This window comes from Aptenodytes patagonicus, chromosome 3 (genome assembly GCF_965638725.1).
Source record: "Aptenodytes patagonicus chromosome 3, bAptPat1.pri.cur, whole genome shotgun sequence".
NCBI lineage: Eukaryota > Metazoa > Chordata > Aves > Sphenisciformes > Spheniscidae > Aptenodytes > Aptenodytes patagonicus.
In genome coordinates, this window is record NC_134951.1 from 43,888,019 (window position 1) to 43,910,405 (window position 22,387).

The 22,387-nt window shown below is 45.0% G+C and overlaps 1 protein-coding gene across 4 annotated transcripts in view; it reads right to left on the bottom strand.

The window, feature by feature from the left end:
* Nucleotides 1-3,802: 3,802 nt before the first annotated feature.
* Nucleotides 3,803-22,387, bottom strand: part of BACH2 (BACH transcriptional regulator 2) — a 196,470-nt gene continuing 177,885 nt past the window's right edge. For all 4 annotated transcript variants that reach the window (XM_076333234.1, XM_076333235.1, XM_076333236.1 and 1 more), the window contains 2 exons: nt 14,139-14,345; nt 3,803-6,810 (listed from right to left, as the gene is read on the bottom strand). In XM_076333234.1, coding sequence (XP_076189349.1) covers nt 6,331-6,810; nt 14,139-14,345 — 687 coding nt within the window. In that variant the 3' untranslated portion in view covers nt 3,803-6,330. The remainder of the gene's footprint in view (nt 6,811-14,138; nt 14,346-22,387) is intronic.

A 22,387-nucleotide genomic window follows, 5' to 3' on the forward strand; every position in this document is an offset into this window, starting at 1 on the left:
ATGACGTTTTAAATTCATTAGTTCATAGCAATGCTTTCTTCCAAAAAGGTAAAAATTCTTAGTAACAGAGTAAGCATCAACAGCCACCTCATTTATTTATACAATAAAAATCACAAGAAACCACAGTCACCTAGAAAAAAAATAAAGACAAGCTTAAGAACTAGTACAATAAAATGATGCATTGAATTAAGTTACATTAATCGCATAGAATTTGTGTAAAAAGTATGTAGAAAAAACACCTGATGTAACCTGTTACAGTCATTGACCAGTTATGAGAGGTACAGAGGGTTATACAGGTAGATATGTGTGAAAACTGTCCATACTGTTTGACCTGGGGAGGAAGAGAAGAGGGGTTGCACCCCCTTGCATACACTGATAAAACCCTGTTTTGAATATGGCCTCTGAAGTTTGTAAGGCATATATAAGAGGTGCACTTGTAACCAACTGGTTCTGGAACAAACTCTTAGGGCATCCCCACCCTTGAAATCAAAGGTGATGCTTGGAACTACGAGTAAACAACCACGCATCGAATATCACCAAAGTGTTTAGTATCATTCCTGCCGGTCTGAGGGATCCAGATAGCTTCAGGCAGAGCAAACGTAGTAGTGAGAACGGGACTGAAACCACGCACGTTTCTCTCGGGTACATCACAAACGCAGCGTAACGCCGGCCTGGGCGGGGGATCCCAGCCACCACCCCCGGCATGGGGTAGCTGCTCCCTCCTCTGCCCACGTCCCGGAGGGCGGGCTCCTCCGGTTGCAGGGACGAGCCCAGCCGGCGATCGCAGCCCCCGCTCGGCTCCCTCCAAAATGGAGGGGTCGTTTGGGTTCGTAGCCTGGGACCGTCTCTGCTTCTAAGCAATCGATGAAATCAAACACTGCCAGTTGCCATTTCTATTTTAGGATGCTAGTTTCTTTCTGCATGCCCTTAATTAGCCAAAAGGGACAACAGTGGCACCGCATGAACCACGCAGTGACTTTCGCTTACGGAAAGGGCTCTGCCCACAGTCGCTAAAATTCGTACAAGAACAGGAGTCATCTAACTGGCTTTTTAGCAGTCGTTTGGTTTGGGTAATGACCTTATAAAAAGGTGTTTTTAGCATTCCTTCCTGCCAAAAAGCGACTTTATTTGCAAAAATGGCAACGTTATCTGTGTAATACCTTAAAATGCATCTCAATATTTGACTTCGATATAAATAACACCTATCTTGGTGGAGTGTAGGAAAATACTGTACACTTAGTCTTTGCAAGTAATGCCATTAAAATTTTGAGAGTAAAGGGAATAATTATTCTACAGACCACCAACAATAGATCTTTTAAATATACACACAGTATTTGAACATATGCATATACACATATATTGTATTCTACAGCATCAGATCTGATGCCTGAGTCATGAAATACTCCAGGGAGTATTATAAATATACATATATGTATTATAAACAGGAAAATACACAAACACACACTCTGACTAGAATTATAGATGTATGTATACATACATCCACATATTATATATGTGGACGTAAAATTAACTCGGACTGTGTTGGCAGAGACAAAACTGAAACGAAGTCAAAATCTGTTGAGAAAATTTCTAGCAGGAAAGAGACCGCAAGTTCTTTATGTCAATAGTTTTAGTTTCACCTCACTTTCGATAAAAATAAACCGCTCCATACTTAGCAGATCCCCTCCTTATGCAAGGCCATCAGCTCCGCTGCTCATACTGAGCTAAACCTTCTCGAGGCAGCCCTAAAATAGAGACTTTTAAAATGCTGCAGCCATGGGCTACAACATTCACCCGGAGGCACCTCCAAACGCATCTCAGATCAGGAAAAAAAGGTGAAAGCAGCACTCCTCGTTGCAATGGTAGAGGACATGAAGTGGAGCAAAACGTGAGCTTGTGGAAACCTGGCAAACCTTCGTCTCACTGCAAAATTCACTACAGGTCTTCTATTCTGCAAACCCACCCCCCTCTCTCTCTTCACCACCACAGCAGTGGATTACAAGACACACACGAGGATGTGGTGTTGATTCTGGAATTGCAACGCTTCACCGTGCTTTCTCCTAGCGGATCAGATTTCATTCTATTACAGGATTATAGTGATTCCAGCATGCAGATTTGTTTTATTTGTTAGGCAATCATGAAGTTACATATTAAAAAATCTAACTATTCATCTAGGCGTTTTAACTTCTATTTAAGCGCTCTTTAGAATACAGACTTGACGAAGTGTTGGACTCCAGATTAACGACCACGCTATCAGCATTAATCATTTCTCTGGCAGCAGTTAATCCATTTAGCAAAGTTACGTATCTAGTTCCCACTCTCCTTTTTAAAGAGAAGTAGCAGTTAGCATACTAATCACTGTGGCTTGCCTTTGCAGCACATTTTACTTCCTTGGGAAAAAAAACAATACAAGGATTAGATCCAAAAATATAGTGCATCTTAAAAGCAGCATATACCCTTAGAAAGACATTTAATAAATTACTTGTACAATATATAAAATAATAGTTTTATACTGCAGCATCAAACTCTGACGCCTGAGTCATCACGTTAGGAAGTCTGTGATATAAATACTGGGATCTCCTGATAACACAGCCAACATTTTTGCTTTTGTTTTGCTTGTTTTGTTTTCTCTCTCTCATTTTTTTTTTTATTTTTTCCTTTTTTTTCCCACTACCTTTTTGTTCCAGAATCAGCTTGCAATGAGCTTTAATTGTGTTCAAGGCACCCCCAGAGAACGCAGAGAAACAAACACATTATATAGTGTAGTACTCACCTGACAAAGCATAACAAGCCTAAATGAAATGAGGTTTCCTGGCGATACAAGTATAGCAATGGCAAAGGAAAAGGAGGACTAGATACAAACTGGACAAAGCTTCAAGGACTCGCACGCCCACGAGAGCAGCGCAGTGCCCAGCGGGGAGATGGGGTCTCACCACGCCATTCCCAAGCAACGCCCGACAGGACCGACGCTGCACGTACCCTCTTTGACAAAAGCAAAGAGATTCTTACTTAAGATCATGGTGACCACTGGCCAAACTCTTAAAATTCATAAATACTGCTGTCAGTTGTTGTTTTTTCTCTTTCCAATGGTATTCTTGTGGTCAGCTGTTTTGACCTCATGAGACAAGAACGGTTGGGTATGTCAACTGGCGTCCAGATCTGAAACTAATTCTCCCAATGCCTTCCTTTAACGTTAGCCCAGTAACTGCTTTGAGAACCGCGTGGCTCGGAAGAGCAAAAAAAACTCAGAACAAAACAGAAACAAAAAACAACCACCACCACCAAAAAACCCCCACTGAAAAACCATGATTCATGTAAATATAGGAAGCAATGACACAAAATCAGCCACTTCTAATGGGGAAGAATGAAACCAAACATCCAGAAAAGCTCGCGGGGGAGGGAAAGAGAGAGAGGTGAGAGAAAGGTTGAGGAAGAGACACTTATTTGAGCAGTGGTTTTAAATATCAGTTCCCAAGGTAGAGGAAACCAAGAGACCCAGCACCAGTATGAAGCCAGGTCAAACCTAAGAGCTGCAGCGCAATGGGTTGTGTGGGTGGGTTTTTTAAACCGTTGGAATGAGGTCAAGAGTACCAGTTGCACATGAGTTGTTAGTAGAGTAAATCTTCATGTCAGGAAGCAAGTTAAAACTTGTTTTTATACTCATAAAACATTCTATCTATTCATATATATAGGAGGTCACTTAAAAATAAAAAAGGCAACAGAAAAACATCTTTAAAATACTGTGTCAGCTGACCCTTCCCTCCCGCCCGCCCCCAGCCCCCCCAAGTAGCTATGACTCTATAATGTGATTCACATTTAGTTTTTTAAATTCTAGCTTTCACCATGGTCTCATAGAAACAAAAGTTCTCTGCGAAGCACACAACTGCTTTGCAACGTCAACAAATTAAAAGGAAAAATCAACCTCCCCCCCCCCAGCCAAAGAGCTTCTCAGTCGGTTACCTGCAAAAGATGGCTGGGAGGGGGTTCAGATACTTTTAGGTTAAGCTCTTTTAAAAAGAAAGGATGACTCCTCCCCCTTTTTCAACCGTGTGAACTAGGAGTTTATGGCATTTGTATATTTTTGAACATTTAAAGGTAAGGATTTTGTACAGTAATGATTAATACTTAAACATAAATATTCTCCTACATTATATACTAGTTTTTCTTTGTACATGCGGGGAAAAAAAGTATTTTCAACAAACATGGCACATGCTATATGCATTTCCTCCTCGGTAGCTTGGCTACAATAGTTTGGGTGAAGAGGATAAAAGCAAGACCTTGTGGCGAGTGGGCGACGGTCCATGAGCACAGTCTGAAGATGGAAGAAGTGGAGAGAGGGAGCTGATTCCTCCTCCAGGGTCAAGATGCTGATCTACCGAGTGCCTCAAAAAACCACCAGCGCACACCTCTAGTGTAAACGTTAGCGCAGAAGACCACATTATCACTTAGTGCTTCCAAGAAGTTGCTTCCCCACACTTTTTTTTTTTTTTAAATAGGTGTGAACAGCTGGTCATTTTTTTTCAGCGAGAACAAACAATATCAGCCAGTAAAGCACATGACAGTTGTCGTCGATAAAGCCACGCAACCTGGCACATGTAGGGCAAAGAACCACAAAATAAAATCTCAGTACACTTAGAATAATAATTATTAAAAAAGCATTAGGAGGATGTTTTTCTGTCTACACTGTACATACAGATGTTATGCTTGGAAAGCTGCTGTCTCACACAGTCATAACATGAGTCAACATTGCTTAAGATACAAATCCAATACAGTTACAACTAAGCCAATTCACTGAGTAGTCTCCTTCGAGACAGCGCTCTCTTAGCTGCAGTTTGTGCTGAGGGCAATGCTGCAAGACGAGAGGATCCTGGAACACAAGAATTTGATGGGTAAGCGACCAAATCGGGTGTTGGCAGATGTATGTTTTGCTCTTAGAGGATACAGTGCTAACTTGACTTCTGTAAGGAAACCAAAATCAGCAACTAGGGGTCTGATCCTGCAACTCCGCCTACCCAGGCAGGATCACTGACTTCACCAGACCCACCTCTGCAACTTGGGTCTGGTGAGGAGAACAGGTTAACGTCTGAGGACAGCTGAGGTGAGGCTCTGGGGACTAGCCGGAGCAGCAGTTGCTTCCATGAGTAAAGGATGCAGAGCGGGGCTGGAGAAAAAGCCCCCCCCAAGTGTATTGATGTGATCTCCGTTTGCTTTACTTCGTGGAACGGATGATGAACTGATCCAGTTGTCAAATACTTTTTTCTCTAAAGTGTGAAATATACTTTCCCCTATAAGAATCCAAAAGCATCATTAACAGCACTTAAACTTGGTTTGTGAAACAGAAAAAAGTCTGAATATAAAAATAATTCAAGCAGATTCTCTTTACAAATTGTATAGTGAATTCAGTATTTGGCAAGACCGTTTTTACTACATAATGAGCTCCTGAGTGTTTGTCTATTAGCTAAAACTTTTCTATTTTCTTTAAGCCATAAAGCAAAGAAAACCATATACTCAAGTTATACTGAAGTCACGACTTCATTTATGAAAAGAGGTTTGACCAGAAACTCAGTGCAAGTGGCAAAGTTGACCATTACTGTACAGTATCTGCAAGAAAATAAAATAACTCCACATTGCTCAAGTGGCACGAAATGGCTGTGCCAAAAAAATTGTCTATAATAAAATCTCAAATAAGTTTCCAACATTAAAATTTTATAAATAAGTACAAATCGAATGATATTGCTGAACTGCGAACCAAGAAAAAAAATTATCGTGTAACAAGTTACCAAACTAGTTCTAGCATCGAAGACAAAAAGGAATGTTGGAACCTGTTTATACAATAGAAATGAAAGCTTCCAGTTTGTAGGATGAGAAAAATTGAGGCATGCAGGGACTTTTGCATATGGATATATATATTTTATATATATTATATATAATATGTACAGTTTAGCTATAAAACTTTGATGTGTAAAGAAGCTGTCTTCAATGAAAAATTGAACATTCAGAGGAAATTCCTGAGTTAGGGTTTTGTGACATGGGCCACTGAGAAAAAAGCTGCGGTTGGGTCCTCAGAGGTGTTATGTCCATCCCTGTTAAGATTGAAATCAACATACAAAAACAGACAGTGTTGCCACTGCTTCGTTCCCTGCCTGAGCAAGGGATAGCACCATTGTGAAGAGAACTCCTGCTTGTAGAGAGGAGGGAATACTTAAAAACAGTATTGCTGCTAAGACCACTGTAGTGTGCACCAAATACGTTCTTCTAGACAACAAATGAACACTGCCACTGGCTGACTGAAGAACACCTGACCAGGTGTAACGTTAAGGTTACAAGTCACTAGGTGTAATCTTTTCTAGGTTGTTCATCTGTTGTACATTTATCAGTCATTTCCTGACAGAAGTCTACCGTGACCGTTTGGCTGCTCTGCTCTGGCGGAAGCTCTCTCTCAGGGTAAGTACCTGTGTCGGCTCCATCCAACCCCCCGCCGGCCGAACAATTTTCTGAGATGTTGTTGGGCAGCCAGGGCGCTCCCAGTTGCACCGAGCCTTGCTCCGAGCAGCACTGCATGCTTTCCCCAACGCACTGGGAGGTCACCAGGCTCTGCTCCACGCCAGCTGGGGAGGGGCTGATGGTGGTGGCTGGCTGTAGATCCATGGGTCTGAGAACGGGGCAGTATCGGTGGAGAGCTTGGATCTGTTCCGGGCTCTGCATGTCTCTACACACTTCTTGGGAAAGACACGAGAAGTTGTCTAACAATTCTCCCATGCTTGCTTTCAACTGGTTCCTTTCTGAGAGCAATTTCTCTTTCTCACACACCTGAAAAAGAAAGAAGGCACTTTAGGTTGAGGAAGGGCCATCCGCCGGCTGCACACTCCAGGCATGTATGTAGCCGTACCCAAGAAGAACACTAACATGTCACAGTTATTTTTATATGGGCAGAGGAAAAGTCACAAAAACATCAGATATTTGACCACCATGAGGTCTGTGTGGACTGCAGTTTGGGAAACATCTGGAGAAGAACATTTGAGCTGCAAGAGGATAGAGTCACAAGTTATTCCCAAGAGACTGTTAGTTCCCTTTATAGACTAAGGCTTCTTGATGGATGATACAAAAAACCTCCGAAAGAAACATTTTGATGGAGAAAAGCCATTACCCATCTAAACAGCAAGAAAATAGGGTTTAGTTCCTGATGTGAGGTATGTAGAAGTTCAGTTCACCCTCCAACTGCCGGGTCGGTCAGTCAAGCTGGGTGCAACCGCTTTGGCCTGTGTGCCAGCTGAACCCCTGTTACCACTGAGAGGTGTGTTATTCAGAGAGGATCTGAGTGTGTGCTCTGTGGCCTGCACCATGGCTCGTTTTCTTATGTCCTGGTGCTTAATGGCTTGGGTTTGACCTAATCAAGATATTTTTATGAAGATGTATGTGAAAACATTGAAGGTTGGTGGGCTTCTTAACACCCAGTACAACAAGCTCAATGTCATTTCCCCTTTGTTCCGCTCAGGCTCTGCCTCCTGTGCTCCCAAATGTCCTCCCCCGCCAACACCTAGCTTGAGTGTTTTCAGAGTTTCACTGTGTCAGCGGGCTGTTCTGGGGGGGGCACGTGTGAGGCAGGACAGTACTGGTGAGGAGGAAGAGCGAGAGAGTCTGGTGGGACTTACTTTTTCATGCAGGATTCAAAAACTGGGAAAAGGAGCTCAGGTTGTTCTGCATCCAACGAAGCACCGGTAAGGCCCCTAGCCCTAGCTAGCGCAGGGTGCTGTGCAACATGCTGCGGTGGGAGTCATCTCCAGCTTAGACCTCACGTGGCCAGCAAGCCCCCCACAGGGTGAGCGCTGCCCTCCCTGTGCTCAAGGAGGCAGACTGGGGGGGGTTAGGCACAGAGTCAGACCCAGCCTGAGGTTACACCTCTAAAAACCGGTGTTGACTCAGTGCAGACTGATTGGGATGGTCCTGCTGCACCACTTTCTGTCCCAGGAAGGTAGGCATACAGCTCGAGGGAGTAGATGAGATTTTGTAGAGTACCAGAGCTATTTCCAGAGCTGAGCTGGCCCTGAAAGCAGCGCAGCCATGTACCTCACCTAGTAACACTGCTAAACCCAAGCTGCCTCGGCATCTGAGGCGTGAAAACTTCACAACTCAGATAATCCAACTATGGGTGGTTGTTGACAGCTGACAGTATTGCCCTGGGTATGAAGCCCGCACTGGAAGCATACAGCTGTGTGAATGAGAAAGAGAGCAGTACACATGAAAAGAACCAACTGCTAAAATATTGATAAATCTATCAAGAAAGCATAAAAATGATAAAAAAATAAACAGATGCTCAAGTACATCTTGAGATAATGAATTATGGAAGAGAATATGCTGTGAGTTTTCAGGGAAAAAAGGGAATGTGAGTGGGTAGACGGATGAGTGAGGGAAAGCAGGCAAAAAAAAATTACCTATCAAACTCAGAGGATACGACCATTTCACTCACTGTCTGCTGTGAAACCATCTGTGTTGAGAAGATGGGTGACTTACAGGAAGTAAGTGCAGGGGCGGAAAAGGGGTCTTTCATAAAAAAGACCCAGCTGAGTGAAAAACCTTTAAACCCTAGTACCATTACATAATTCAGGAGACTGGAAATTACTGGTCACAAAGTGGACAGAAGATGAAAAGGAATTTCCAGTGATCATGTATTGTGTGAAATCAACTGGAGTTTCACTGCTGGTTCTCCTAAAAATAAAAGTACGATCTTGAAGCAGACTAGCTGCTTAGACAGCATGCATACGGGAGGAGGGCAGGAGTGCTTGAGAGGCAAAGTTAAAGTTGCACGAGTTTAATTTTGCAGCTTTATACTTTGCACATCTTGTGACTGCCTTTTTTACGAATGCTCTTTTTCAGAACGATGCACCAGATCCCATAGAATCATAGAATCGTTTAGGATGGAAAAGACCTTTAAGATACCAAGCCCAACCTAGCACTAGCCATTAACCTAGCACTGCCAAGTCCACCACTAAACCATGTCCCTAAGCTCCACATCTAAACGTTTTTTAAATACCTCCAGGGATGAGGACTCAACCACTTCCCTGGGCAGCCTGTTCCAATGCTTGACAACCCTTTCGGTGAAGAATTGTTTCCTAATATCCAATCTAAGCCTCCCCTGGCACAACTTAAGGCTGTTTTGTCTTGTCCTATCGCTTGTTACTTGGGAGAAGAGACCGACACCCACCTCGCTACAACCTCCTTTCAGGTAGTTGTAGAGAGCGATGAGGTCTCCCCTCAGCCTCCTTTTCTCCAGGCTAAACAACCCCAGTTCTCTCAGCCGCTTCTCATAAGACTTGTTCTCCAGACCCCTCACCAGCCTCGTTGCCCTTCTCTGGACACGCTCCAGCACCTCAACGTCCTTCTTGTAGTGAGGGGCCCAAAACTGAACACAGTATTCGAGGTGCGGCCTCACCAGTGCCGAGTACAGGGGCACGATCACATCCCTCCTCCTGCTGGCCACACTATTTCTGATACAGGCCAGGATGCCATTGGCCTTCTTGGCCACCTGGGCACACTGCTGGCTCATATTCAACTGGCTGTCGACCAACACCCCCAGGTCCTTTTCTGACAGGCAGCTTTCCAGCCACTCTTCCCCAAGTCTGTAGCGCTGCATGGGGTTGTTGTGACCCAAATGCAGGACCCGGCACTTGGCCTTGTTGAATCTCATACAGTTGGCCTCGGCCCATCGACCCAGCCTGTCCAGGTCCCTCTGCAGAGCCTTCCTAACCTCAAGCAGATCCACACTCCCGCCCAACTTGGTGTTGTCTGAAAACTTACCGAGGGTGCACTCGATCCCCTATCCAGACTGTTGATAAAGATATTAAAGAGAACTGGCCCCAATACTGAGCCCTGGGGAACACCACTTGTGACTGGCCGCCAACTGGATTTAACTCCATTCACCACCACTCTTTGGGCCTGGCCATCCAGCCACTTTTTTACCCAGCGAAGGGTACACCCATCCAAGCCATGGGCAGCCAGTTTCTCCAGGAGAATGCTGTGGGAAAGGCTTTGACACACAGTGCCAAAAGCCTTACTGAAGTCCAGGTAGACCATATCCACAGCCTTTCCCTCATCCACTAAGCGGGTCACCTTGTCATAGAAGGAGATCAGGTTAGTCAAGCAGGACCTGCCTTTCATAAATCCATGCTCACTAGGCCTGATCACCGGGTTGTCCTGTACGTGTCACATGATGGCACTCAAGATGATCTGTTCCATAATGTTCCCCACCACCGAGGTCAGACTGACAGGCCTGTAGTTCCCCAGATCTTCCTTCCAGCCCTTCTTGTAGATGTACAAGATGTACAAATGTAGTGACATTTGCTAACTTCCAGTCAACTGGGACCTCCCCGGTTAGCCAGGACTGCTGATAAATGAGGAAAAGTGGCTTGGTGAGCACTTCTGCCAGTTCACTCAGTACCCTCGCGTGGGTCCCATCCGGCCCCATAGACTTGTGTGCATCTAAGTGGTGTAGCAGGTCGCTAACCATTTCCCCTTTGATTATGGGGACTTCATTCTGCTCCCTGTCCCTGTCTTCCAGCTCAGGGGGCTAGGTACCCAGAAAACAACTGGTCTTACTATTAAAGACTGAGGCCTTTTCCTCATCCTTTGTCACTATGTTTCCCCCCTCATCCAATAAGGGATAGAGATTTTCCTTATCCTTCCTTTTGTTGCTAATGTATTTATAGAAACATTTTTAATTGTCTTTTACGGCAGTAGCCAGATTAAGTTCTAGCTGGGCTTTGGCCCTTCTAATTTTCTCCCTGCATAACCTCACGACATCCTTGTAGTCCTCCTGAGCTGCCTGCCCCTTCTTCCAAAGGTCATAAACTCCTTTTTTTCCTGAGTCTCAGCCAAAGCTCTCTGTTCAGCCAGGCCGGTCTTCTTCCCTGCCGGCTCCCCCGGTGGCACATGGGGACGGCCTGCTCCTGTGCCTTTAAAATTTCCTTCTTGAAGAATGTCCAGCCTTCCTGGACTCCTTTGCCCTTCAGGACTGTCTCCCAAGGGACTCTGTCAACCAGGCTCCTAAACAGGTCAAAGTCTACCCTCCGGAAGTCCAAGGTAGCAGTTCTGCTGACCCCCCCCCTCCTTACTTCTCTGAGAATCAAAAACTCTTTACCATTTTGTGATCGCTATGCCCAAGACAGCCTCCAACCATCACATCACCCACAAGTCCTTCTCTGTTCGCAAACAACAGGTCCAGCAGGGTGCCTTCCCTAGTTGGCTCACTCACTACATATCGCTACATACTCAAGTCCAGCTTGCTAAATAGAAACTTCAGCATTTCTTTTGAAGAATCCTGCACCTCAAAGGGTTTTTGCTTCCTGAAATTCAGCAGGGATCAGGCCCACAAGGTCACTCATATGCCTTTCATTCATTTCCCTGAGATGTGTGTGTGTGCTGGGGAGAGAAGGGGACTTAAAAAATTTATTTTGCCTATACACAGTTGATTATGTTAGACGATAACAGTAATGTCACAGGATTGCGTAAAGCCAATGAACCCAAATTAATTTTTAAGTGAAGGCTACAAGTACCAAGCTGAACCCCCCCTTGCTGCTAGTCCAGCCCTTAGAGAGCTGCCCCAGGTGCTCTGCTCTGGAGAATGAGAGACGTACTCCTCCCCATCATCATCACCTCAGTGCAGAGGGATGGGTATGTGCAGCCAAGACTGGACCTGCTTCTCCTGACAACCTGGACAAGGAGCCGCTCTTTCACCCTGCAGAGCCTCTGACTCACCCCACACGCACTGTGGATTATGCTCGGTGCAGGAAGCCGTTGCTCACTATTTTGTTTATCTTTGATGTTTTGTTTGTTTTGCATCAGTGGAGCACTACTCTGAACAATGTTTTGATTTTCGTTTCTCCCCCCCACCCCAGGGCTTCAGCAGCACGGCACCTGAAGGTTGCTTCGCAAGCCTTCATGATTTAAGCCTCCCAACCAGCTTGTGGGGTCAGCGTCACCTCCCTGTTACAGACGGGAAGCAGACAGGCGCAGGCAGTAAGCGAGTAACCCAAAGTCATGCAGCTTTCTGCCATTTGTGAGGTGATGGTAACTTAGCTTCTTCCAACAGATCCCTGCCTCTTTCACACTACTTTCACTACTACAGCTTGCGCAGAGAATGAAGCACAACGAAGCCTACACTAAAGGCCACTTTCAACATGCAACCCAACTAGTCTTGTTATGACAAGAATGAGGAGTACCCCGCTCCCCAGATCCACCAAGTTCAACCTACAGCTGAGCATGTTTTAAATGTGCAACATAGACTTTTAAATCAAAGACTCCAAATAACCTTTAATTTTAATGGAAGCTGGGTACACAGAGATCTCAGTAAGGAAATCAACTTCAGCTCCTTTTGTTTTATCTATGTGAATGAATTAATTTATCACTCTAACCCTTGGCTATTCAAAGGCTGGGTTTAATGCTGGACTCCTAAATCTATGCTGCATAATGCAATTAAACTGTCCAGTCCTGCATGCTGCACACCCACACTTCTCATAACAGCTGAACTGGGACTATTACATTATTTTTGATGTCTCAGAAAGCTTTTAGGACTTTTAAACAGATGAGGCGGTGCTAACCCATTTTGAATTTCCAGTGTTGCATCTCTCCCGCTGAGTGACACCCTGTAGACACGTCTTCCTCCAGGACCCTTGTCTCAAGCCTTTTTTTCATTGTGTACCAGCTTGCTTTCTCAATGGGCAAGGGATGGCTGGGGAAGAGAAGCAGGGCCCTCAGACCACAGGGGCACTGTCACAAAGGAGGGGAGTTTTTTCAGATAAGGTGCCTATAGCTAAGATGTCTACATCTGACATGGCTCTCCAGGTGATCTTGTTTAGCGATGGAGAGAGGAACAGGCACTTCTGGGTTGTACATCACCTCCTCTGCTGCAGGATGAGAAGAATAAGACTCGACAGGTATCTATTTCTCTTCACTGACTATAAAGGAAACCAGGACAACTAGCTCCAGCGCAGGTGTTTATGTTGCAGACATCTGTGTTTAGCCACCCAAACCACACCTGAGGTGTCCATACCATGACTGAGAGAGAAAGGAATTTCCTGAGCAGCCATTTAGCCTTGCTCCAGTCACCTCACTCCCTTAGATTCACTCCCTTAGATTAAAATGTGGTAACACCATTCACTGACACCTTGGCACACAGGAGACCCATCCCCAGATGTGCTCTGGACAGTGAGCAGGGCATGCTTTGCTCTCTCTCCCCTCTGCAGCAGACTACTGCCAGAGACACACGTCAAGGAGGGTAGGGGCAAACCAGCAGTTGCCACCTGAACCCGGTGCACGGGACGTGAAGGCCAGTGCACTGTGCAGTGGGAACAGGCCTTTTGTGTTAGATGGTCCTTGAATCATGGGGGGGGTTCAGTCCACAGCACACCAGGAGCATTAGAGGGGAGAACACAGCAGGAGCAAGGAGGAACGTGCCCTCGCCATCTCACTGACCTACACCAAGGGATGCCCACTTGTCTGGATATTCACATTCCTGGCTTTTCACCTCCCCTGCCATTTCTGCCATTTGCTCAGTGAATGAAAGAGCTGAAGAAAAGGCATAGCGAGCTGAAACGTCCTGAAAACGCTGAGCTGCCTTCTAGCACGCCGAAGAGAAAGAAAATCTCTATGTAGAGATGAAGCTGGCCCTGCCACACCATTGTTTGGACCAGACAACCTCTGAAGGTCTCTTCATACCTATCTCTTTTGAGCACTCCACAAATCCCTGACCAACAGACTGTTATGGTAGTTAGACACGGAAATGGGGCTCGGATGAGGAAATGCCTTTGTGGATGCACTGTAAGTACTGAGGGTAAGTTAAACTGCAAGAAGGGAGCTGTGATACAGGCTTCCCTCTTCTTCCAACTCACTCAACAATCTGCTCTTGAGATATCAAAATAAAGAGTTATCTAGGCCTCATTCCACTGGAATTTTGTGTTTTCCATATATATTATCTACACACACATACTAATATATTTTTGTATATTAAATTTTCATACTAGTGGCTCTGTTTACTTACATACAAACTGACTGAACCCACTAAACTCTGGACAGGAATTGCTGTCGGTGCCCTGCAAGCTGCAGCACAAGGGCAAGCGGGGCCATGGTGAGAGCACACAACTCACCAACTTGCGGATTTCACATTCTAGGTTCTGAATACAGTCCAGTTTCCTCTTGCGGCAGCGCTGAGCCGCAATTCGGTTCTTGCTGCGCCGGCGGACATCGTGGATGAACTCGAGCTGCTCTGAGGTTAGCTTGTGCATCTTTATCATCATCTGGAAATCATTCCTTGGAAGATCTGTGATTTGATCAACAGGAAAAGGAAGTTTCACCTAAAACAAACAAATACAAGACAAGAGCAGAGAGTCATATTGTGCTTGCTGAATGCAAGCTGCACAAGAGTGAGCGGAAGGACAATTACCTATGCTGCCGCCCCCTAAATAAACAACACATCAAGTTTTACATTGAGCAAGTTTTTAACACTCCCTTGTGGCACATTGTGGAGGTCCAGCTGGTAAGGATCAGATTATAATTGTACTGAAATCAGCAAAATAGATGAATCCCAGGTAAAAATTTCATCTTTTTAAAAAGCTCTAATAACAGATCTCCTTGCATTAAAAGAAGGCTTCGTCCACTAAGAGACACGGCCTTTAGGAAACAGTGAAGTACCTCGCTGCTATTAATTTCAAACTAGTTTCAAGGAATGGTCTATTACCGCAGCAGGAAACCTGTCTCTGCATGGCCTGCAGGACTGAAAGTTTGATTAGGTGTGAGGTTAAAAATGCAACCTGACACGTCAAGTGGAGGAAAAATACCGTATCGCAATTAGGAAAGGTTGCCTAATCAGCATTTCAACTGAGCAGTACACTATATAAGAAAAAAAGATCAGAGGAATGTGATGCAACATATCCTACCCTGCTAAAATATATGCATTTTGAAATAAACCAATATTTGCTGACATTCTGATATTTTTGTAGATTGAAGTGCACCCAAGTTTCATTTCTTGAAAAAAACCCCGAACAGTCTAAAACCTCAGTTACTTGCAGTAAAACATTTTTCCTTCAGGCCATGCACTGCCTACCCATTTTGACCATAGACCATGTGACAGTAGCTCCAGGTTCTGACTTAAGGAATTCCAACCATCTCTCCAACTCCTACCGATTATGCATTAAAGCAAAGCAAAACACAAAGCTCCTGATAGCTTGGAGCAACGAACACACACTGTCTCAAAACCTGGAGAATGGCGGATGTGCTCAGAGACTTCTGTTAGCTTTTTTCCCCCAAAACCTATCAGCTTGCTCAAATCAAAGTGAGCACCTCTCCCTACAAACCTTGCTTCACTTGTAGCTTGAGATCAATAACATGACTATCAAAAAAATAACGTTCCTCAGTGGACTGCTGTGTTTGGTGGTCAAATAACAATCAGTTGACAAAGCTGAAGGAGATGACAACTGAGTAACTCGATTGACCCACTTTCTTTTTTTGAGTCATACCCACACTGGCCAAAAGATGGCAGTAAATATTTACACTTCTGACCCATTTGGTACAATCCAACTTCCTGAACAAGAGGACTATTCTGCATGCAGGCTACCAAAGAAGGCAAGACTTAAGTTGCTCCAGCCAAGCAAAAGATATGGGTTGAAAAGGTTCCTTTGATATTTAAAACATGGTTATCGTCTTCAAAGGGTGCACTTTAATTATCTGGAGATAAAGAAAATAACAGCATAGATTAGAAATAAGTTATTTTCATCGGAGCGCTGAGTTTGTTTATGCAGAACAGTTTGCTGAGGACACATGTACACAACCACACAGCGGTGGCCTCTGGCATTGACAGTCACAGACCCTCGCCAGGCACCCGGACCTGCTGATAACCAGCTCCTTGCCTTTTTTATGAGCTTGCATTTTCTTGTGCTCTTCTATCATTGCTCTGCGCATCTCCAAGCCTGGGCCACATGAAATTCAGTGCAAACACCTACCGCATCCTTTCAGACAGTTTCATGCCCTGAACATTGCCCCTCTGTCCCATGTGTCCAGGCACTGCTTCGTAATATACTACTCGACAGATCAATTTAAACCAGCAAGAAACACCAAACACTGCCCCAATCTCCCCAAATTCCTGCTTGTACACACAAAGGCTGACCTTAGGCATGGTGATGTGGACTACCTTGTTTACAGACTGCTAACAAATGACATGAAACCTGTTTGATTTCCCCTCCTTAGCCTTTGGACGGTCAACGTAAACACGGTGTCACCTGCTTTTCTCTCAAGCTTCAGCCAGGGTCTGAAAACGAAAACAGCCTATGCTTTCCTCTGAAAGACACCACAGTTCAGTGCAAAAACAGTCCTTTCACATTCCCAGTTTTTCCTTATTTTCTTAAGTCCAAAGCGGAAAGTGATGTTAACTTTATTTCTCCCTCCCTCTCCCTTTCAAAACATATTTACTTGCAAGGAGATGTGCTTGCAGCTGGAATGGGAGTGAAAGGGAAGCAACTTAAATCTGTCAGGTAGAAGTCGCTGAATGGAAATGGGAAAATAAACAGAAACAGATTCATAAAAAAAATAACGGATTGAAAATAAAACCATCTACACAGCAGGTCAGAGACTGCTATCAGTGAACCCAGCATAATCCCACTCCTGTCATAGGCAGCACTGCGCAGGATTAAAAACGTGAAAGGGAGAGTGGAAGCGAGTCAGACTAATTTCCTTCAACATTCACAGCATTTTTATTGCCTGTCTCCCTCCCTGCAATTAGCTGTCAACTGAAAAAAAACCCCACCAAGCCTTTGGCACGGACACAGTGAATAACTGCGCCAGGGTATTGCTGCAGTGAGAGGCTAATGGCGTTTTACATCGGCACAGGGCAAGACTCTCAGCTGGTATTTATCACAACAGAGTGGTAAGTCAATTTGCAAGAGCTGACGACTGTGCCACGAGTGGGATTCATCTGACCCACTTAGAGCCGTCTGAAATGACAGGTTGGGACTAGCTAGTGTCCAGGTCCCTGCTGGTGGCATCGAGGATGGAGAGGCCTTTGGATGGCAATGCATCCTGCATGGCTTCTCCCTCCTCCTGGCTGCAGAAGGAGCACAGATGAGACTTAGAAAAGATGCTGCATCTTACAGTATCTAAGGTAGGTGAGAGAAATCTTACCTGAGGTATCTGAAAAAGGACAGTCACTCTTTTCTAAGGTGCTTAAGAAAAACCCAGCAAGTATGTTTTCTCGTAAACTTTTCTTTTTAATAGCTATGAATTTTATACAGGAAATGACTGTGTACTCTCTGGTTCAGATTATTTCAAATTAGAAATGTAAGTGGGATCCCTACTCCTTCCAGGAGTTACTCCAGCCAGAGCTAACCTCACAGAGCTCTAAAATCTTCCTTATCAGCACAATTACTCTTTCCCTGCATTTTTACACCAACAGCAGAGGCTCTGTTTCCGCCACACAACAAATAAACCGGCACTTTCTGCCACCACTGCAGCCTCTATTGCCCCCGACTGGCTGATGCACCCCTGAGAGGACAGCCAACCCACCCTGGTGAAAAAGAAAACTTGTTTAGGATTTTGTGGCATTTCCCCCCCATATTAGCATTAGGATGCCAGTGTAAATGTCATTGCTTTGAGCGGCTAAGTAATAGCAGCGATCTAGACAGACAGGGACAGCCATTGACTCAGCACATGAAAGGCCCACATATAACCAATTAATTCCTTCAAGCTTCACTAGTTAGTGCCAGCTTGGATCATATGCCAGTTACTGCTGTGCCGCTCACGTACCGTACTAGTTACTGCTGCTGTTGCTCTCCCCCCTCTCTTCTTCTTTGGAATAAAGGAAAGGACCAAGGCCCTGTATTCACTCACATTAAAATATAAATGTCAAGTGTTGGGAATTTCCTTATCTCATGAGTAACATTAGCTTTTTCACTCTTTCTTTATATCTAAATTTCAACATCATCTTCCTTGAGCTGCCAGGTGCTAGTAAAGACAACGAACTTCCCAAGCCTGGCTTAACATCACAGTAACTAAAAGGATTCATATATTATCCGTAAGAAAAAGTAATCATTATGTATTGGGCATGGGAGAGTGGAACTCAAGGTATCAGCTTGACCTTTATAAATGGTTCAAAATCTTGGACAGTTGCTCCAAAGTTGTAAGAAATAAAATTGTTGCCTTAATGCCTTTAAATTGAAAGCCAGAGTTATTGAAAGCCTCTGACACTTAAAATTGCCCAGCCCTTGAAAAACTCTCAGGACCCACCCAAGCAATCTAGCATAGGGGCTGAATCGTATCAATGCTTTTTTGATGTAGAAAGGGGTAATTTGGTTCACATAGAAGAGCCCATCACATTAATGCTGTTTTTCCTAGTATCTTCCTTAGCGTGCAAGTCTGTCTTCCACAAATGCTCAGGAAGAAAGTCATCCCAGGACAGGAATTGAGGTGTGTCTACCTGTGTTAGGGGCTCGATTGCCTACACGCTATTTCAGGCACCGCTTGTGGTCCCACAGAATAGGGACCCACCTGATTTCACTTGGACAGAGGCTATCTAAGAAGCACAAAGCCAATGGGCCACACTTTGTGTAAGACGAAGGACAGGCAGGATGCACTCTCACTCGTTTCCTCACCCCGCTGTCTATGGGCATAGGTAAAGCCTTCAAAGCACCTCTTCTTTTCAGGTGTCAGCCACACCAAGATGGCAGAGGACTGCAAGAGGAGAACGGCTAGCCCAGGCAGTGAAGATCTACCATTTTGTCAACAAACCAGGTCTGAAACAGGCTTGATCAGCAGGTCCCACTGCAAACAGCCTGTCCTATCTGCCACAACACAACTGATGGCCACGTAGGTGCCTGGGGTCAACTCCAGCCCCTCCTGAGGGCCGTGAGAGGTGTTTGGGTCAGCAAATGCTGCCTGAGAGGGCACTGCTGTGCACTCAGTGGAGGCAGCCTGGGTAGCCTTTTGATTTGCCACCTGCATCAGAGAACTGGGGGAAGGGGCTAGTCCTATGGCTGAGGGCTTTAACCCAACAATCAGGAGATGTGGATGGAGTTCTCATCCTTTAGCCCATGATCTGGACTTGTATTCAGATCACACACCACTGGTGCTTAAAATGCTGAGCTGACCTCTTCCTGTTCACTGCTTGCAATGTCCTCAGCTTCCAGCCCTACAAAGGGCATGACAATACAATACTCCTGCCCATTAACAGGCTTTCTGTGAACAGGGATAGCACAGAAACCCTGACAGAAGCTGTAGAGGCATTTGAGAAGGGCAGATCAGGCAGTGAAACGAGGGGGGATAAAGTGCAGTATTTCTCTGAAAAATCTGCTTTTGCAGAAAAAATACAAGAAGTGGAAAGAGTCCTTCAAGCGCTCCAGCAAGGGCTTCAGCTCAGGGCATAACAGAATTGACTGTAGGCTGCAATGAAATAATAGTGTTTAAAAGGACCTTCCTGAAATTTCAAGCTTGTAATGGAAAACTCATACTGTTATAATCCAGTAATTCTCTGCTACCGGCATGGATACCACTCCTACTGAAGAGAGAAAGAAAACAAAACTGCCATGAAGTTTAGCTTGCAAGACCGATGTTTGACAAGACTCCATTTAACCAGATGTTGCCAAACACAATTCCCAGTGCTCTGCTGATGCCGCCGAGTATCCTGGTCAGGCAAACATCCACCAGAGAAGAACATGGAGAATAACTTTCTCATTTTCAAATTTATAAACCTAGTAAGATCAGGAAAGCTGGGGTGACCGATCACCAAATTCTGTGGAGAAACTACATACAAAAGCAGGTTAACACCTTAACATGCATTTTCCTTGTTTGCCCTTCTTTCTACATAACACTCTTCACTGAGTAGGAACATCAAGCAGTGAAGAAGACTCAGCTTAGGTGACTCAGCACAGCTCCAGTAGATTTCTGGTAGGGCAACTTTGGTTTACCTCCTTTTGCTGGGGTTCTGACTCCGCTAAGCATCAGCAGACGAACAGAGAAAGGGTGGCTGCCTATCACTTAACATGGAGGGTTTTGGACTCTCACTGAAGGTTATTTGCCTACAATATCCTCAATGGTCCAACTGCATTAGCTCTGCCTTTATGAAAATTTCCTTTTAAAAGTGAGTCACTAACCCAGGCGGGAAATTATTTTGAAATATAAATGAAAGACACATTGAATGCAATTCAATTCAATGCAGTTCTTGGAAAACTGCACCTTTTACCTCCTCCTACCCTTGTTTATGCTTTTCCTAAGAAAACTCACTCATCAAATTGGACTGAGCTGAGATTTCTTTTTAACTGGTTTAGCAGTACAATATTTTTTACAAGTTTTCTAGCAGAAAAAAAACCATAGACACTTGCTGAAGAAAATGAGTATCAAGAAAAGTAGGTAGTGCTGAAGTTTCTGTTCCTAAGTAGGTTAACAGATTGACAGACTACTTCCTTCTCAACAAATTATTTCAGGACTTATTGTTTTGTTTTTGCTATTTTAAGCAGGATTGTCAGAACCTGCCTGCAAGCACCAAGCGTAAGTCTTCTCTCTAGTATTATATCCCAATAATTGATTTTTAACAACCTGTGGAGGCCTAAGTGAGCTGGGTGAAAAGAGCAACACAAATTGTTAAACGTTTCTGTAAAGTCCCAGCAGGTCAAGTAATAGCCCCGTTCCTGCAACTCTGTAACACAGGGATACCCCACATTGAACTTGCTGCTTCTATCACGAAGCCTTAAGAAAGGGAAATCTCAGAAGATTCTGGGTGGCTCCCTTAACAGGAAGGAAAACAAAAGGCAAAGACATCCCGGAGAGGATTTAGCAGCAGTGTTATGGGGACCGCCACCTCCTCTCACACTTGCACCCCTGTATGGGACAGGGAGGCTGTCCACAGAGCAGGGTCACCTCCACCCGCACGGCACGCACGCTGAGCCCTAGCACCGAACAACTTGGGCATGTGCTCCTGAATGGCATCCATCTGCGGGAAAGCAGAGTGCCCGAAAAAAGCAGAGAGAAGAAATCTTTCACCTACTTCTCACACAATCAATACACCAGCAAATGATATTTTGTGACATTAATTCTGGCACCGACAGCACTCTGGGACCCAGATCAAGACCAGCAAGGTCCAAATTCCAGTGGAACTGAGCAGCCCTGTGAGATAACCAAGGGTCAGAGTCCATCAGGCTTATTCCCATCAGGCCATCCCACCCAAATGAAAGCTCACCCGCAGCAGAAGAGCCTGCACGGCCGCTCTCCAGAGGGGTGAGCGCCTGTATGTCACCCCCAGCTATCTTATCAGGTGCTTTTTGAAGAGAAGCCCAGCAAACACTGTGTCATCTGATATGACAGGGGGCAAGGGACTCGTCTGGGAAGTCATTAGGACAGCAAGGGCAGACTGACAATTTTGGGAATGGAGAAAGATTCCCATGCAGCTTAAGGGGAGGCGAAGGACAGAAAGCAGACCATTTCAGACTGCTGTGAGTCTCTCCTGCTGTTTTAATGGCAGTCAAACTGCTAAAAGTAGGTAGAGCTACTGATACAAGAACTTCCTGCTGCCATTAGATATTTTCTACTGCCTGGTTTAACGTATCCTTCACTGAGGTTTCCACAGCAGCGGATCTTGCAGGATTGCAGGATACGCCCCAAGTCACTGTGTAAATACAACATTGTTTAATGAGGCTACAATGTCCTTTCTTGTATTGGTAACAACCTTTACAAATTCATTTTTCAGACAAAATTTCTACCGAAGCACTGGTGTGATCTGTTTACCCTTTGCTTGCTCGAGATAGTGCAGTGCAACCTCATGGAACATTAATTTCCTCAACACATTTTTAATGCCTAGCAGTCCTAATCAAAATGCCCTGAAAAAAAAAACAAGGCAAAAAAAAAGCCTTATCAGCAGTCCCAGTGAGAAAACTTGCTCAGCGTGGTGCAGAAAATCTTCCCAGGAGGAAATCAGCAGCAAAACTAGGAGGGGAGCAAACCCTTCCTAGCTCTGCCCCAGAGCCTGCCTGTGGCACATGGAGACGGCCTCCTGTACCCCACCGGCTCGCTCCTCTCGTGAATGTCCCTCCTCTCATCCATGCTCTCCTGCACACATTCGCACACTTTTTTCGGGAAACCACCAACAATCCCTTATACCCTTCTCATCTGACTCTTCCGGGCTCATTTCTGTTGCAGCATCTCCACACAATTAGCCAATTACGATAGCTAATTAGTCATCAAACCCCACAAGGCTAACCTCCCGCCCTCTTCACTGCCTTACGCTGTGCATTAGCCCTTGCTGAGCAAGCAGCACACGTGGGTGGAGATCTGACGCTCGCCTCGGTCCCACTCCCTGCTCCCTTCTGCCCCTCATAAAGGCAGGACTTCACCGAGTAACGTTGGTATTGCCAAGCAGAGT